The 16,938-nt window shown below is 33.6% G+C and overlaps 1 protein-coding gene across 1 annotated transcript in view; it reads left to right on the top strand.

Moving 5' to 3' along the window:
• Positions 1-688: 688 nt before the first annotated feature.
• Positions 689-16,938, top strand: part of LOC127738730 (solute carrier organic anion transporter family member 4A1-like) — a 29,101-nt gene continuing 12,851 nt past the window's right edge. The window contains exons 1-7 of the mRNA XM_052250069.1: positions 689-758; positions 9,349-9,432; positions 9,913-9,977; positions 12,859-13,175; positions 13,555-13,752; positions 14,805-14,910; positions 16,682-16,803. Of these exons, the coding sequence (XP_052106029.1) occupies positions 750-758; positions 9,349-9,432; positions 9,913-9,977; positions 12,859-13,175; positions 13,555-13,752; positions 14,805-14,910; positions 16,682-16,803 (901 nt within the window). The 5' untranslated portion in view covers positions 689-749. The remainder of the gene's footprint in view (positions 759-9,348; positions 9,433-9,912; positions 9,978-12,858; positions 13,176-13,554; positions 13,753-14,804; positions 14,911-16,681; positions 16,804-16,938) is intronic.

The raw sequence follows: 16,938 nt of genomic DNA on the forward strand, positions 1-16,938 counted from the left end.
GGAGAAAATTACCGACGGTCGGGCTAGAAAACCAGCAATCACAGTCAATTAAGATCGGAATCAAACGAACCTGCCACAAGCGGGGTTCCAAATTTTTAACTTACCACCTCAGTGTTGACAGGCTAGTGAATACAGTAGATGAACTACTTTGACCACTTGGTCAACGAGGTCCTTTCAATACGATATCTGATCATCCTATGCGCATATTAATATCTTTGATCGGTATCATAGCACACATCTTTAGACTTTAGACCAAAGTAGTTCGTGTATATATTCGCCCTTTCTCTCTCTTCTAAATATATCTTATAACCTAAAACAAAGAAAGAAAAAAAAAAACAAAAACAAAAACAAAACAAAAAAACAAAAGAAGGAAAAAAGAAAGTCAGTGATAGACTTTGTTACTGGAATATTTTTTCATGTTTAAGACGAATTCAATATTTTTCGTTAACTTGAATCGAAGATTACACAATCATGTCTGTTTAGTCTTTCAATTGGTATACAAGTACATATATAAATGTACAGCTCATACCAATTACTTATAGTCCAATAAAGGTGTGTTGATTTACGAAAATAAATATATTTACACAATACCGTTAACCAAAGTACGACCAAGAAAATAGACATTTCTTTTACTTTTCTTATTTAACCTTAAACTTTAATAACACACGAGGCAGTCAACCGTAAACAGTACAACAAAACCTCTATCTTTAACGTAATATGACAATTCATGTCCCACACCTGGAATAAAGATGTCGCAGGTTAGTTATACATTTATTTATTTGATTAGGGAGCGACTTTTTCATTCAAAAAAAAGAAAAAGAGATGGAAAAGAAAACGATTAGTTAGATGTGATTCCTGGTACATTATCTAACTTGTAAGATTCAGGTAGACTGTCAGTCCCAAGGGGTAAGTCGTCCTCCCTGTTGTACCCAGTGCATGTTGTTTCTGTAAAGCTTATGAGGGACAATTTTACAATTTTATTGCATTTGGCCATACGAACCGAATTCCAGTCAAAAATGTTACTCATCATCAGGTCAATTTATTCCATTTAAAAATCTGCTTGTGATGTACGAACTGTTAGTTGTAACATATCGATGACACGAAACTAAACAAATATTAATTATTTCAAAAGCAGAAATTGACCCCTTTTAAAATATTAAGAAACTATTTTTGATTTTTACACCTAAGACGTATGTTTATCCTCTTCTAAGTTTACCTGCAGATAGGATTACAAATATAATTATGTAACTTGTAATATATATTTAAGGAATGACTGTAATATTTTTCTGTCTATGAAGCGTAGCGGGTTATGTAATGTGCACCACATTTTATAGGTTGTTTCGAATAGACAGAAAAAAAATATTACAGTCATTCCTCATAATTTAATTCTAAATGAGTAAATTTTGAAAAAAAAAACGTTGGTGACGTCATAGTCACATGCCAAAATTCTGTCTATGAGCTGATAGACAAAACATGATAGACAAAGCTGATAGATAGGTCGGTGTGGTTAACATTTCAATAAGTTTGTATATATATATATATATGTACAATTAAATATAAAGATATTTAATGCACAGCATGATAAGAAAGATAAGGATGTGTACATTAGTGAACACTATGTGGTTCATGCTCGTACCTTTTCCCAGAGCATTTTGTTTGCCATAATCTGTTAAAATTGTAATTGTGGCCTTTTTTCAGATGTATATGATTTGATGATCTGTTCAGAAATAAGCCATACTATTTTATATCCGGAAAGTACACACGTGGAGCTGAATGACTGTAAATTAAAATGAAGATTTTTAAAAAAACTTTTTGAATTGAATGACCAAAGTATGACACAAATTTAAGGGAAATTGGTTCTTCTTCCATCATATATAACATGAGAACGGAAAGTAGCCTTTCATTTTCATTCAAAATAATCAAAAGAGATGGAAAAGAAAACGATTAGTTAGATGTGATTCCTGGTACATTATCTAACTTGTAAGATTCAGGTAGACAAGGGGTAAGTCGTCCTCCCTGTTGTACCCAGTGTATGTTGTTTCTGTATAGCTTATGAGGGACAATTTTACAATTTTATTGCATTTGGCCATACGAACCGAATTACAGCCCAAAATGTAACTCATCATCAGGTCAATTTATTCCATTTAAAAATCTGCTTTTGATGTACGAACTGTTAGTTGTAACATATCGATGACACAAAACAAAACAAACATTAAGTATTTCAAAAGCAGAAATTCACCCCTTTTAATATATTAAGAAAATATTTTTGGTTTTTACACCTGGGAAATACTGTATTTTTATCCTCTTCTCGGTTTTATACATGCAGACATGATTATTTTATATGTAAATTGACACTTACAGGTACTTTCAAATAAAATTATGTAACTAGTAATACCTTAAGTATTAGCGTTTATTAATGCAAACATTATTTTATATGTTGTCGGTGTGGTAAACATTTCACATTTCAATAAGTTTGTATTATGTACAATAAAATATAAAAATATTTAATGCACCGTATAATAATAAAGATAAGGATTGGACACTAGTGAATGTTCCTTGTGGTTCAAGCCTGTACCTTCCCCCCACCTCCCCCGCACTGAGCATGAATTATTTAGTTGATGATTGATCAACGCATTGGTAAACAAATTTAAGAGGTTGGGGCAATTTTCTGTTGTTTTTTATTTAACTCACAGGGGCTAATCCAAAAGTTGTCAAATTCTCCTGGAACTTGAATATTATAGTCTATATCATATACATAAATTATATTTCAACAATTTTACATATGACCCTAAAATCCAAATGTTATGTAGCGGTACATGTTTCTGTTAAAGGCAATTTGATACAAAATTACAATATTTACATGTTTTTTGCTAAATTTTACATCGAAGGACGTCCCTTACCAAAATCTATTGTATCCGACAGACTGTATGTAGCTTTACTTCCAACAAAAGTTTGGTTTCCTTCTTACAAATTTTATTTGCAAAAGTCTGTTAAAATTGCAATTGTGAACTATTTTCAGGCGTTAAAAAAAATGATGATCTGTTTAGAAATAAGCCATACTATTTTAGATCCTCAAAGTACACACATGGAGCTGACATACTGAGATTAAAGTGAAGATCTTTAAAAAGATTTTTTAAACTGAATGGCCCCAGTGTGACGCAAGTTCAGGGGGAAATTGTCCCACCTCTTTCGTAGACAATGCGAAAACGGAAAGTAGTTAACAAGATAAAAAGGATGAGACAAAATAAAAAAAAGTTAGAAGGCAAATTATGGGATGCTGTCTCATTGACCTATACCAAATATGTTTTTATTTATAATTTTAATTTCCTCTAGAGATGGTCGTTTGAGGAATTGTTTAGAAGAGTGATAAAACTAGACATCATTGAGATAGGAGCCATCTCTGTGGGCTACGCAATAACGTGTGGTAAAAAAATTGTATGGATAAGCTGATATGAAGCACTTTTTTAAGTTATGACATAGTCTCGTTATGTGCTGAGAGTAATTTATTCTATGTTTTTTAGTTAAAGTGTTATATTTGGCCTAGGAAGTTGTACATACATTTTGACACACCCTCTAGTGTTGGTTAATATAAATGTCAAGTATAAACTTTGAAATCATAACGGTTCTCAAGATATAGAGCGGACATGATCTGTACCATAGGACATTGGGTTGTCAACTGAAACCAAAGTTTTTGACCTTGACCTTTGACCTCGGAAGTTGTACATGCATTATGACACACCCTCTGGTGTTGGTTAATATACATGTCAAGTATGAACTTTGAAACCATAACGGTTCTCAAGATATACAGCGGACACGATCTTTACCATAGGACATGGGGTTGTCAACTGAAAGCAAAGTTTTTGACCTTGAACTTTGACCTAGGAAGTTGTACAAACATTATGACACACCCTATGGTGTTAGTTAATATACATGTCAAGTATAAAGTATGAAATCATAACGGTTCTCTAGATATAGAGCGGACACATTTTTTTACGGATGGACGGACGAACAGACTAATCACTATAGGGCTATACTATCCACCAAAGTTCAAATAAAGTGGATGTTAGCAATTATAGGCAACCGTACGGCTTTCAACAATGAGAAAAACCCATACCGTATGGTCGGCTATAAAAGGCCCCGACATGAAAAAATATGAATCAATTCAATTGAGAAAACTAACGGCCTAATTCATAACAAAACAATTTACGAAAAACAAATATCACAGACATGAACCAACGACAATCACTGAACTACAGGCTCCTGACTTGGCACAGACACATAAAGAATGTGGCGGGGTTAAACACGTTTGTGAGCGCTCAACCCTCCTTGTAACCTGGGACAGTGGTGTAACAGTACAACATAAGAACAAACTATAAAAATTAGTTGAAAAAGGCACTCTTCTTATACGCACCTTTCATTTTACGCCTGCCTATATATAAACAAACTTGGCTGAATATTTATACATCCTTAATAGCAAATGGACGCTGTTATTTTGATAGGACATAGTTGTTATGTAATAAACCAACGGACATCGTCTTTATGTAGATCTCGAAGTCTTTCGAAATAAAACAGAAACCGACCTTGCAAGACTCTCATAACAAGTCAAGGTCGTTTAACAACCTAATGTACGTGTTTCTGAATTTTTTTTTTACCTTTATACTTTAATATAAAACAAAATCAGAGACAAGTGCCTGTGTAGTAAAACAGTGAAATCAAGTATGTCTATGCAATTACTTTAAAGTTAATGAATTAAAACCATTCGTTCGTTTTATTGGACACAAACCCATCACGGGGTACTTAAAAGCCGTAAAAATTCACAATCTTTATAATAAATGTCGCACATTCACACCAAGGTGAGAAAAACCTTTTGCCTGAACCGGCGTTTAATGATGTCAAGACAAAGCTTCCAAATAATAATGACCACTTATTTCTTTTGAATGCTTCAGGTGTTAAAAAAACATGAACTTATTTGTATGCTTGTATTGAAAACGAATGTCTATTAAAAAACAGCCTAAGGATTTGAATTAGTAAATTTACAAAACAAACTATGGTCAATTGTGAAGCGGATAATATAGTTTTGATCATATCTGTACAATGTACAGAAATATAACAAAACAACATTTGTGATTATATTTTCTACTGTTTATTCAAAGCCTTTAAGGAAAATGCATTAAGATGCATTTCTTTTAGGAAACTTGAAAACTGAACAAAAAAATATAATATCAATAGTAAGAATTCAATAGAAAAAGGGCCAATTTGCAATATTTTATGACATCTGTTTTCAAAGCAAAGGCAATAACTGAACATCATTTAAATGTTAAGGATATATATACATGAGTGATAATTTCATAAAAATATTAGCCGTGGCATTTTCAGTTTGTTTTCGACTTATGAGTTTGAATATCCTTTTGGTATCTTTCGCCTCTCTTTTATCTTGACTCTATTTTTTTCAAAAAACACTAGTTTAATCAATTTTCAAATTTTGACTTCGTAAGGGAAATACAAGGAAAGGGTTAATTCTTCTGTCAAATCCTACAAAAATTACTTTCAATACTCATATTATTTACAAAATAAAAAAAACCAGCATCTTTTGTTTAAAAGATCAAATCTTTGATATTTTTTGAAGGAGCATATAATATAGAGAGCCGGGGCATTCTCTGAACACGTGACTTGAATTGATTGTTTGATGCTTACTTAGCGTTCAATGGCAAATGTTTCTTGCATATTTAGGATGAGAACAGATGAACATTTAATACTATAGGTAGGGTTGGCAAGATAAGTCTATATAGACGAAGGGCGGGAAAATGTGACCTGCTACTTCTAAAAAGGGAATGTTTAGTAAAGACAGAATATTTGCCCTGCAACAGGCCGACTACAGATCCATCAGAGAGTTGTTACAAGTGTTTTTCAAAGAACAGAGAGCGTAACATTCACCCTTACCGGGTTATCGGATTTAACGTCCCAATTCTAGCCGGACGTGGTTTTATACACACAACACAATAAAAAAAACTTCCAACTTTAGCCAGGGTTTTACTGTCGGTAGTGAGAAGTCCAGGGGTGACAATATTTCTATACTCAGTCAATCCTCGAGGATACGTGGCTTTGAACTACAGTTCCTAATCAGTCAGGACGTGACTGAGTATTAAAACACCACACTGGTTGTTTTTCTGTGAAAGATTGTATCTTTTGTTGTTTGGGTTCTTTTATTTGCGAAGAGCTTTGAATTTTCCAACACATGCCATAGATAACAGCCGAATCACATTGGACATGGCTGTTTTTTAAATTTAAAACCATTTTAAAGCAGTCAATCGAAAGTCCCCTTTCAGCATATTTACTTTCAAAGGGCTTGAAATTTCAGTCACGAAAGTCTAATCATGTTAATTGATTATATTAATGTAGATTTGTGACAATTACTAGTAGTAAGAATATAGCTTAATATAGTGGTTGGCTTATAAATTTAAAAGCTATTTGAATAATTCGTGCTAAAGCATACCTACATCTCACCTTCAACAGTACATAGCTGAATTGTATAAAATTTTCGTACGACTGCCTTAAACACAACAAATTTTCCAAAGGACCAACGTATTCAAACTACTAATGAAGATCCTGAATGGGACATTTTTCGGGGTTATTGAAAAAAAAAACCCCACTTTTTAAAATTTCGCGCGACCGAACCGCTGTTCTTAATGACCTTCATCATGAACGCTCAAATCTGAAGAGTTGAAAGCAAAGGATGTTTAAAATAATAACGTAAGGAGTTATATGACTGAAAGAGGCATAAAAAGAAAAGCCAAACTCACCAAAGGTAAAGTGTAAAAAAATCTAGGCTAAAAAATACCTTTTGGCAAGGTGAGCTAAAAAAGATGAACAGACAAACAGCTCACAAAACTAAAAACTGTCTGAACAACACGAACTTTTTGAACTTAACCTTTTATTGATCCAATTACCTCAGGATGTTTGCTAACTGAAGCAACAACAAATAAATAATGGTTGAACAATATTTTAGTTATATGTTAGATTTAAAAAAACAAAATTTTATATGCAATTTATATTTAATTATCTTTAATCATTATTACAAAAGGTCAAGCTTGAAGGAGCAGCACTATTTTCAGGCTCCAGTGATGTAAAGAATTAATTAATCTATACAGTACTTGCAGTATTGGAGCGCCCCAGTGAAGGATCCAGAAATTTTCATAAGGGGGGCCCACTGACTGCCAAAGAGGGGGCCCGCTCCAGTCATTCCCTAAATAATCAACCAAATTTTTCCCACAAAACGGGGGGCCCGGGCCCCTACCCCCCTAAACCCGCCTCTGTGCCCGTTATTTACTTTACAGAATATAAATATAAACCAGTTGAACTTTTGCAAGGATTTAGTTACTTTAGACACATTCAAAACATTGACGAAATTCAACACTATCGAATTTTATAGAGAATAACATGTTTAAGAAAATACACAACGCCCTATTACTTTCACCATATCTATTTAAAATGACAAACTGTTGAATTATAAATCTGCTAACTTTTCATAAAACCCTTAACCATGGCAGCACATCAAACCAAAAATGAATTAAAACATTGAACGAGCAGTACTGTATTTTACTGCTATCCACTAACCCTCTCGCATGAACCTTTTTGTTAGTTATGGAATTAATGCTGATGGCAGGCTTTTTTTTTGTATCTCTGTGCGTAGAGTCTGACACCTATTGTATAGACACTTTTCTATTGTTGAAAACCTTTATTCTCCTCTAGATGTTTTAGGGTTTTTTTTTGTTTGTGGTTGTCTCATGCTCAAGGTTCCCTTTTATCCATGTGAAAATATATTTACGAAGTATTTTGATACATGTACGTAAAATTAATATGCATATATGCAAATATTATAAAACAATCGTTATTGTCCTCTATCAACAATTTAAGCATATATACAAGCCAACCCGCGTATACAAGACCATCGTTTAATCCAACGCATTTGTTTCGTCCTATACAAGACATGGTAGAGGCATTTGTTATATTGTGCCTTAGCTTTGATTGTTGCATTTTCTACTTCTTTTTTATTTAGTTTCCATACAGTAATTTTTTAATCATTTATATGCTAAATGTTCATAAATGTTCTTTTGCTAAATGTCTTATATACAATATATTCTCACACTGCATGCGTGCTATAGTATACGTTCTCACACTACAGCCGTGATATACTAGTACCATACGTTCTCACACCACAGGCGTGATATACTAACTAATTTAGTTAAAATTGTTGTCTTTTCCCGATAGTCTGACGATTTAAATATGTATACTGGCCTCTCATATTTCAATTTTATGATGAGACTTCAGGAAACCAGTTAAAAGTGCGTTTCAAATTTTTTTTTGTTAGCTTAAGTGGCCGCATTCAAACAAACAGCTGTTGCTAGCCCACTGTAGTCGCCATCACATTTTGACGGGTTTTCAAATTATGGTTGTTCGAGTTAGTATTTATCTTTTTTTGTAGCTACACTGCGCATGTTTATTATATATATATTACCTAGATCGGTAGTAAGTAGGAAAGGATGGGCTTATGAAAAAGGAAAGGTGATTGTTTAACCCCACCACATTTTGTGCCTGTATAATGTCTTTTTGTTGTTGTTGTACTGTCTTATATTTGAGGTAATTCCTGTTTCTTTCTATCGTATCAAGCTTTATATACATATTAGTGACTTGAGGTATTCACTTTGAAGTAAAATTGTGCATTTTTATACCGATCTATTTTTTTATGCTGAAAAGCATATGTCACAAAACATATTTCTGAAGTTTTTAAATGATTGATTGATTGTTGATTGCTTACAAATATTTCATGCATATTCAGGACGAGAAAAACTTAATGCTTGATGGAGTATCTGCAAAGTGGATTGGCCGGGATGACGGTCTGTCATTGGACCGAACTAGAAATAGAGAGTATGTTGGATAGAGGCTGAAGTATAACTTTCAAAAGACCACCTATACAGAGTTGTTACAAGGATTTTTTTACATGCAGCGAGGGTTTCACTCTTTCTACTCGATGCATCGGATTGAACGAGTCTGCGTATTTATACATCCGACACAGCCAAAGGAAAATGTCCTCCCTGCCCAAATATATCACTGAAATGCAAATACCGAAGCCTAACCATTTTGTGGGCAGTATCCTCTTAATTAAAAGTCAACAGCAGTGGAACTGACCTAGTAGTAGTAAATAACGTACGATACTAATAATCCAGTAGCCATAATACCTATGATATATTTAAAAAACCAATCATATGCAGCAAATGCGATCAAACGGAATTCTGCTTCTAAAAAACACTTTATTGAATTCTGATTTTTTTTTTATATTATATTTGACAGAACAATAACGGTGTAAAAGCTCACGACAATGCAGCATACACAGCGTCCGCTGATGATGTTAACGTTATAGTTACAAAGGATAAAGTAAGTCATTTAATTTGTGTATTACACATTAAACAGAGATAACTGGAAATATATCAATATATGTAGTGTTCGGCATGTTCTTTAGTTCGTCCATTTATCAGATATCTCAAATTGACCCCTCCCGAAATATTTGTGGACAAAAAAGCAGTCCCAGATCATCACTTTTTCTTTTGAAATTTTGAAGAATTTTTTTTTTTAAATACAGCCAAACATCTATCATGAGAAATCCTATTTATTTTTAGGAGTATGCAACACAGATCTTTTCATGATTTTATTTTTTTCATTTTCTGCTGTCCAAATTTTCTCTCGATTGCTTCTGTGGTTAGTACACACTGTTAGCAGCATCGCAGGCTATTTTCTTGGTGAAAAGTAAATAAAGCGGATGGAGATTTTCCGATTGTGTTAGTAACTACTTTTATTTTTTTATCGTATATCATCACCTCGTCAAATTATTGTAGTAAAAGTTTGATTCGTTTTTAGCTGCCTCCAAAAACTGACACTTCAACAGTGGAATCAAAATGGGGATGTTGTTCGTTCAAACCAAGGTAAGTTCTTGTAAATACTTAATTGATCACTGCAAGTTCTACCTCATATCTATAGTCACAGTTGACCTTTCGTCGTCTTTCCTCATATGTATTGCACTTCGTTTCAAAATTAGAACAACAATGTTAAATCTGCAAATTATTGTTAGCAATTTGTTTTTTCTTCCTTCAGCGGATTTCGAACCCCTGCATCTGTGACATCGTCGCAACACCGCCTGCACTGTGTCCAGTATAGCTTTCGATAGCTTTCGATAGTCGAGTAATGCCTTTTCTCGTCGGCTTTAACATAGGGGTACCATCCTCTGCCCAGTAGCCAATGTTTTAGCATTGACATGAATTAAATGATAAATTTTGACCTTTAAATTCCAATTCATCAAATTATGAAATTGCAATAAAAGTCAGTGGTGCCACATGTGAAGCATGTTCTGCTTACCTTTCCGGTCATAAAACTTTACTCAGTACTCGGAGTACAAAATTTGTATCGAAACACCAAATCCAGGATTTTGATTGGTTGATTTCTGAGTCTGAGTACGAAAATCGTGCTCGAAAGTTTTATGACCGCAAGGCCAGATATTATCCCGGTTTTTGGTTGGGTTTGTGTTGCACAATCTTTTCTATGTTGTGTTTCGTATACTGTCATACAAGTGATAGGTTTAGCTAGTTATAAAACAAGGTTTAATCCACCATATTCTACATAAGATTGTCGTTGTTAATTGTTTTAGCATAAAATAAAGGCAACAGTAGTTTTAACGATGTTCAAATCCAATAATTCATTAAGAAGATACAAATTAAGGTTAAAAAAAACCTAAAACTGAGGGAATCGCATGAACTCCAAAAAAAACCACGACCGGGTGCGTGGACAGGTTAAGCGTCTCCTGCTATTTCTAGCGTCACTCGCCATGTGAATCCACACTCCGTTTAAATATCATAATCGGGAATCTGACACAACCGTTAAATTTACAATTTTGACTGTTATCTAATATCCAAGACCGCGAATCAGGCCGTTTGTTTTACATTTTGTCAAGCTTATATAGCTTACTATATATACGATATGGGGTTTGCTCATTGTTAAAGCCGTAAGGTGACCTATAGTGGTTTACATCCTCATCCTATCGATATTGATGGATAGTTGTCTCATTGACAATCACACCACATCTCCTTATTTTTTTATAAGTTGCAATTCTGACTATTTTGAATATCTAATAGAATTAATTACTTTGAATATAATTTCAGTAACTTCAACCGCAGATTTTTAAATATTTATTTTATTATTTTAAAAATAATTATCCAAATCTTATGAGGCAACGATTTCAAATATTGTTATCAGTTCAGGCAAAACAAGTCCAAAAGTAAGTTTTATATTATATGGGTGATTTCGGTTTATATCCAGACTATTTAAACTTCACTAAACATAACTGCTTAATTGACATCATAAAATTTTTATGTTCTACTTTAGTCGACCATGGTTTGGTTTATACACTTTTGTTACGGCCGAGGAAATATTCTGATAGAAATATTTATGAGCTCCTTGTGTAGTATGTACAACGTTATATTAAATTATGTAATTTATGGTACACGAAGTTTACCTTTTTTTTTAAAAAGATTTTATCTTAATAGACATTTAAGCTATTTTGACAAGAAATAAAAAGGCTAATGTTACTGATTTGACACACATAAATGACATGGCAGCATTGGATGTCTCAGTAGTACATATACTACTACCCAAGTCAGGAACACCATCAGTGGCTGTCTTTTGTTGCATTTTAATGTTTTTTTGGCATTTAGGGAATTCTGTGTTGATGAAAGATTCACCTTTTTTGTAAAGGATCGGGCCTGAATTAGACCTAAACATATAACAGACACATGTCTATAGACCTTATATGTATTTAGTGTCGTAGGGAAGCTGTCTCATACAGATGGCCGAGTGGTCTAAGTAGTCGAACTACTGTATCACTAGTCTGTCAACACTGAGGTTGTGAGGTCGAATTCCGCACGTGGCAGGTGCGCTTTACTCCAATCTGAATTAACTAGGATTGTCAGTTTTCCTACCGAAGCTCGGCGGTTTTCCCCGGCTTCCTCCACCAATAAAAATCTTAAGAAATAGCACAATAGTGCTTAAAGTGACGTTAAATACCAATTCATCAGTCAATCATTGAAGTACGTCATACATCTCCTTTTATTCGTTCGTGTTAGTAAGTGGCGGTTGTACCACTACTCCAAGTACTAGCCAAAAAAGGACTTGGTCATATAGAACGTCACGTATTTAGGTATTTATACATCCTTGCTTATCAAATATTTGGGTTTGAACGTTTCTTATGAAGGTAAATTCAAAAAAACAGCTTCGCACGCACGAATTTTATGACGAGTTATTTTCATTTATCTTCCACTAGAATACCTTGCTCTTTATACCTGTTACTTTTGACCTGAAATGATTACCAAAAGCTTCCCGCGTAAAAGCATTTCCTTACTATAATATTTATAAAAAATATCATTAAGATAATAAAAGTATAAAAGACAACCCCTTCTTTTATAAAAGGAAGGAATTTAATGTATATCCAAGATACGTGTTGACGACCAGACACTTATATATATATATATCTAATTATATATAACGGTAAACATAAATATCTGGTATCTTCTACCCAGTATTACCCGGGGAATGCACTTCATAATCTTTTCACGCATTTTGAAGAATTTATTTATAAGCTTACAACTTAATGTCTTTTTTTAACCAAAGGTTAAACTTGCTCAGGCTTAAAATTCAGTTTGATGGATTCAGATCTCTTCTATATTAACTTCAACTATCCTAACTTATGTATCGGTTTAATCCGCAAGAAATGTTGTTAGCGTTGAAGCTCATTCATTCTCTTAAATAAATTTTCAGGTGTCTCCAAGGCTTAAACAGAATGTCACTGTTTACATTATTTGTATGTGTAATGTGTTTCCTAGAAGGTTTTGCAGTAAACGGTGTCGCCAATGCAGCGATTCCAGCCATAGAAAGACAGTTCAAACTACCATCCACAAAGTCTGCGCTGATTCCAAGTTCACAAGATATTGGAGCATTAGTTGTAGTGTTGTTTGTCAGTTTTATTGGTGGTCGATATAATAAAGCTTCATGGGTAGCTTCCGGGTCACTCATTATGGCTGTTGGATCCTTTTTATTTATGGTTCCACACTTTTTAGAAAAATATGTTTATCCAGGTACGTATACGTTTATTATGGAAACAGTTGTTATGCAGAACTGATGCGATCTTTGGAATGTTTAATTGTTGGTCTTTACGTTCAGTGCATGTCAAGCGTTTCATCTTCAGGATAAAACTGTTTTTTACAATTTATTGTTTTGGGAAATTTTCAATGTATTACTGGACAGTATAAAAATTACTCCTGCAAAGTATTTCTTAATTTGAAAAAAAAATATTTGTTTGAAAAATTCCAATTTAATAAAGACTAATAGGGGAAATCAATGGTGGTATTGCTCCTTTTTATAACTAGTAAAAAAAAAATGACTCAGATTTAAATAAAAAAATGTTTTGATCTCCTATTATAGTACACTAAGTTTTTAAATTAAACGTTCCCACAGAATCCACAACACAGGCATCCTATAACTGTTCAATAAGCAACCCTCCGTCTGGAGATTGTGACGTAGGAGGAGAAAAGTATCTTGTCGTATTTATGGCAGCACAGATCGTACACGGATTTGGTTTTACTCCGATGTTCACCCTTGGAACAGCTTACATAGACGAAAATGAAGAGCATTCCTTAGCTGCGGTATATATTGGTAAGTTAAACATTAAACAAAAAAAAACAAAATTGTTTCCTTTTACCCCAATTTTAAACTTATCTTTAAAGCATGAGAGAAAAATACATAGTCCCATTTGTTTTTCATCGAGGCATTATATATACTGATCGTTAACTCATGAAACAATAAACGTATTTACACTTTTGGTATTTAGCTATATTTTGCCTCCGAATTACCTTAGATCTACTCCGAATCACTTTTTGACGTCAGGCAACAATCACTTTTTAATTGTGACGTCAAATGTTTTGAATTATGATGTCAAAGTTTACGGGAACCTGTGTGATTTTACGTAATGGCGGACAAATTTGCATACAAGTGTAAATACGTCTATTACCTTCCCGAATAATTTTTTACATTTTGCTATATGACAGTTGTTTTCCATTTGTTCCGTTGGTTGAAAGTAAAATAACAAAAATACCAAACTCCAAGAAAAATTCAAAATGGAAAAGCCCTTTATCAAATGGTTAAACCCAAAGCTCAAACACATCAAACGAATAGAAAACAACTGTCATATTCCTGACTTGGTACAAGCATTTATATTTTGATATAGTCTAACTACTGTCTTTTACTTTTTTATAGTCGAGCGGTTGAATTTGCCATGTTTTATGGACTTCCCCTTTTTGAATTTACCTTAAAGTTCGGTATTTTTTATAATACATTTTTACATCCAGGGAGAATCCTAGACTATTTTCTTTGAAACTGTTAAATGCTTTCAAAATACCATGCAAATTTGGAGAATAAAACAGCTTATAAACTTACTTTTTTTGGCCTTTTTAACTTTTTTTATTCGAGCGTCACTGAGAGTCTTTGGCGCGTCTGGCGTTCAAAGTTTTAATCCTATCTAATCTATTATGAGTTTATTTAGCGGGAACTTCGAGATTTTTACCGTGTCGGAACGTGTCTTAGTGTCGAACGACATTAAGTCAACCATACTTTTGCGCTTTATCTAACTTTAGGATAAATTTGCTTCTCTGAATCATTATATTAGATACCACTTTGTGATTTTAGATCTTTTTTCTATCTCATTTTAGGCTTGACCTATGCACTGACAGCCATTGGTGTTGCTGCAGGATTTTTCGTCGGTGGGGAATTTAGTCAAAACTATTTTGTGGATTTTGATAGGGTAGATCAAGACAGGTAATATATTATATCATCCCACCTGGATCGGAGGACTATTTGACGTTAAGCAGAGATGCATTTTTGAACTGAGTTTGATCATTAGCTTGGAATGAGTACATGGACACTACTTTTTTAAAATGACATTTGACTTTATTATTTATACCAATTTTTATGAATAAATCACCGATGATTGTTTTTCAAGTAAGATAAATATGCATCAAAAAAGCCGTTTTTTCTTAAATCACGAAAATTTAATGAAATTATTTCCAAAGAATTGTTACACAAATTTAAAGCATACTTAAAATACTTTTACGAAAACCAGCTTGTGTTTTTCTTTTGAAACAAAAAAGGTATGTCTTCAAAGGATAGAAAAGTCCAAGAAACCGAATTTTTTTGTAAATGTCTAAAATTTCTACCCCATTTATCTCTTAAAGTAGCACATGAAGGTTTATTTTTATAACATATTTAAATTGACTGGGTGAATAATAGCTTTTATGCAAATTGTCGTAAAAAATCACCGTGTGATCAAAACTGTATCATATATAAATAATAAGATGTGGTATGAGTATATGCTCTCAATGTCACAAGACAATTCCGTAAAATCACATGAAGCTATTGAACTGCTTATGTTGGAAATATTTAAGAAGAAAAAAATTCCAAAAGCCGCATACACTCATCCTGAAACACAAAAGAGGGACACTCCCAGTTTTAAAGAGAAACACCAATCTGCTGCTATTAATGGCAGTCTGTTGTAGATTTCGCCATAGCATTTTTAAATGAGACTGACAAAATTGTACAGAAAACTGATACCCATAGCAACCCAAGTGTTGTCGAGTGTATGGAAATATTGTCACATCGGTATCTTCAATACGGTGGTAAATCTATGCTGATGAGAGTTTTTCGTTTTGAAGTGCGGGGTGTATAAATACGCAGACACGTTCGGTCAGAATGGGGACGTTAATCAAATCAGATGTCTCGTGTAGGGAGTGTGTCACGCTCTTTTTATAAGAAAAATTGTCGAATTTCCAATTTCCAATTGTTTTACTCGTTAAAAACCCCATAATCTCTTCGACATTCAACAATTAGCGTAATCTCAGTTACGGACATGACTTTTCATATAGTTTCGGACATCATCACAATTTTTTGTAAACTCGAGATATGCGAAAATACAAACACTTCCGATCTTAAAAGAAATTTAATTTACATTATTTCCTGTCAGCCATCTTAGGATGTACGGACACAAGTTACACAAGTGATGACTTACAATGATTCCCCGAGGGTATCACTAGCCCAGTAGTCAGCACTTCTGTGTTGGCATGAATTATCATTGATATAGTCATAATTAGAAATTAACTGTTTACAAAACTTTGAATTTTTGAAATTGTACGGCTTTTCTACCTCAGGAATAGATTACCTTAGCTGTATTTGGCCAAACTTTTTGGAATTTTTGGATCCTATGCTCTTCAACTTCGTACTTTATTTGGCCTTTTTAACTTTTTTTTTATTCGAGCGTCACTGGTGAGTCTTTTGTAGACGAAACGCGCGTCTGTCGCAAATACAAAATTTCAATCCTGGTATCTATGATGAGTTATTCGAACCCCTTGTATCTTCTCTTTTTCTTTAAAGAATATTTAAAAAGTTGCATCTGGCATACCGTATATTTTTATTTGAAACTTATTTCATTCTTGGAGTAAATGAGTATTAAGAATTTCGCCCTGAATATGCATGAAATATTTGCAGCTGGACGTCAAACAAACAACAATCAATCACAAATAAATATTTTTTTTAGTCTAGGATTTGATGCTACAGATAGCAGATGGATCGGAGCATGGTGGCTTGGCTTTATCATAGCCATAGTTGGATTCATTGTTATAGCCATTCCCATTTACGGATATCCAAAATATCTACCAGGTAAATTAAATAATCACTATGAATTTCATGCGTCCGAAGCGCTTTTCTGTATTTACCTCAAAGCTTATGATACCAATGAGGACTAATAGTCCACAAGCAGTGGTAAATTACGTGCGTTTGAAATCCTTTCGGATT

Source organism: Mytilus californianus, unplaced genomic scaffold (assembly GCF_021869535.1).
Source record: "Mytilus californianus isolate M0D057914Y unplaced genomic scaffold, xbMytCali1.0.p SCAF_4, whole genome shotgun sequence".
Taxonomy (NCBI): Eukaryota; Metazoa; Mollusca; class Bivalvia; order Mytilida; family Mytilidae; genus Mytilus; species Mytilus californianus.